At 58.3% G+C, this 813-nt stretch overlaps 1 protein-coding gene across 1 annotated transcript; it reads right to left on the minus strand.

Annotated features, from left to right (window-relative positions):
* LOC101622544 (keratin-associated protein 26-1-like) lies at positions 1-555 on the minus strand. The gene has a single exon (XM_004675495.1). It carries the CDS (start codon positions 553-555, stop codon positions 1-3), a length of 555 nt encoding a protein of 184 aa, XP_004675552.1.
* Between the last annotated feature and the right edge of the window lie 258 nt (positions 556-813).

Consider the following 813-nt stretch of genomic DNA (forward strand, 5'->3'; position numbering starts at 1 on the left):
CTACTGGCCTCCCATGGCAGAGCAAGATGGACGACACGTGCCAAACACGGGGGTCACCGGCTGACAGCCGCTGGAGAGAGGGCGCACGGGTCTGAGCCCCCCAGACACAATGCCGATTGACTGTGGGCGACAGGGCAGGTAACCAGCAGGGCCATACCCATACATGACCACACTCTGGGGACGGCAGCTGCCGGGCACGTAGCTCAGCGGCTTAAGGGTGATTGGGACGCAGGGGCTGGAGACATAAGGAGCAGTGGGAACGAAACTGGGTCCTTGGCAGGGTCTGGGCACGTAGCACGCAGCGGGAGGGATGCAGGACGCTTCCCAGGCGCTGGGCTCATAGTGGACAGGCTGGCAGCTGGTGGCTTCACCAAAAGCTTCTTGGCGGTTTTCCGCGAGCCAGGGACGGTCTTGACAGCCGCCGGGCAAGCAGTAGACATTTCCACAGCTCACGTCGGAAGGGCAAAGGTTAGCAGAGGAGGTAAGCGGGACATGGCAGGGATGTCTCAGGGCTCCCAGGCTGCAGCTTCCAGGGCAGTTGTTGGAGCAGGACATGGTGCCGTTGGTTTTCGGAGCAGTGCGAGGTTGACTGGTGAGAAGAGTGTCAGGTGTCGATGTGCTCCTGGCTGGGACGGACCCTTTATATACCCCAGAAGGTGGTGTTTTGTATACACAGTCACTTCCTGCTCCCTGTCGGAGGCTGCATCAGAACTCTTCATTATAGGCCAGGAAGTGGTGCTCGCTTCTCCCATAAAACTGGATGTTTCTTGCAATGCCTTCCATCGAATAGTATATTTATAAAGCCATGGTGCT

This window comes from Condylura cristata, unplaced genomic scaffold, assembly GCF_000260355.1.
Source record: "Condylura cristata isolate star-nosed mole 26May11 unplaced genomic scaffold, ConCri1.0 scaffold00003, whole genome shotgun sequence".
In the NCBI taxonomy this organism is placed as follows: domain Eukaryota; kingdom Metazoa; phylum Chordata; class Mammalia; order Eulipotyphla; family Talpidae; genus Condylura; species Condylura cristata.

Bases quoted from the DNA above. Each gene is read 5' to 3' on its own strand.
- LOC101622544 (XM_004675495.1), bottom strand. From the start codon at position 555: ATGTCCTGCTCCAACAACTGCCCTGGAAGCTGCAGCCTGGGAGCCCTG.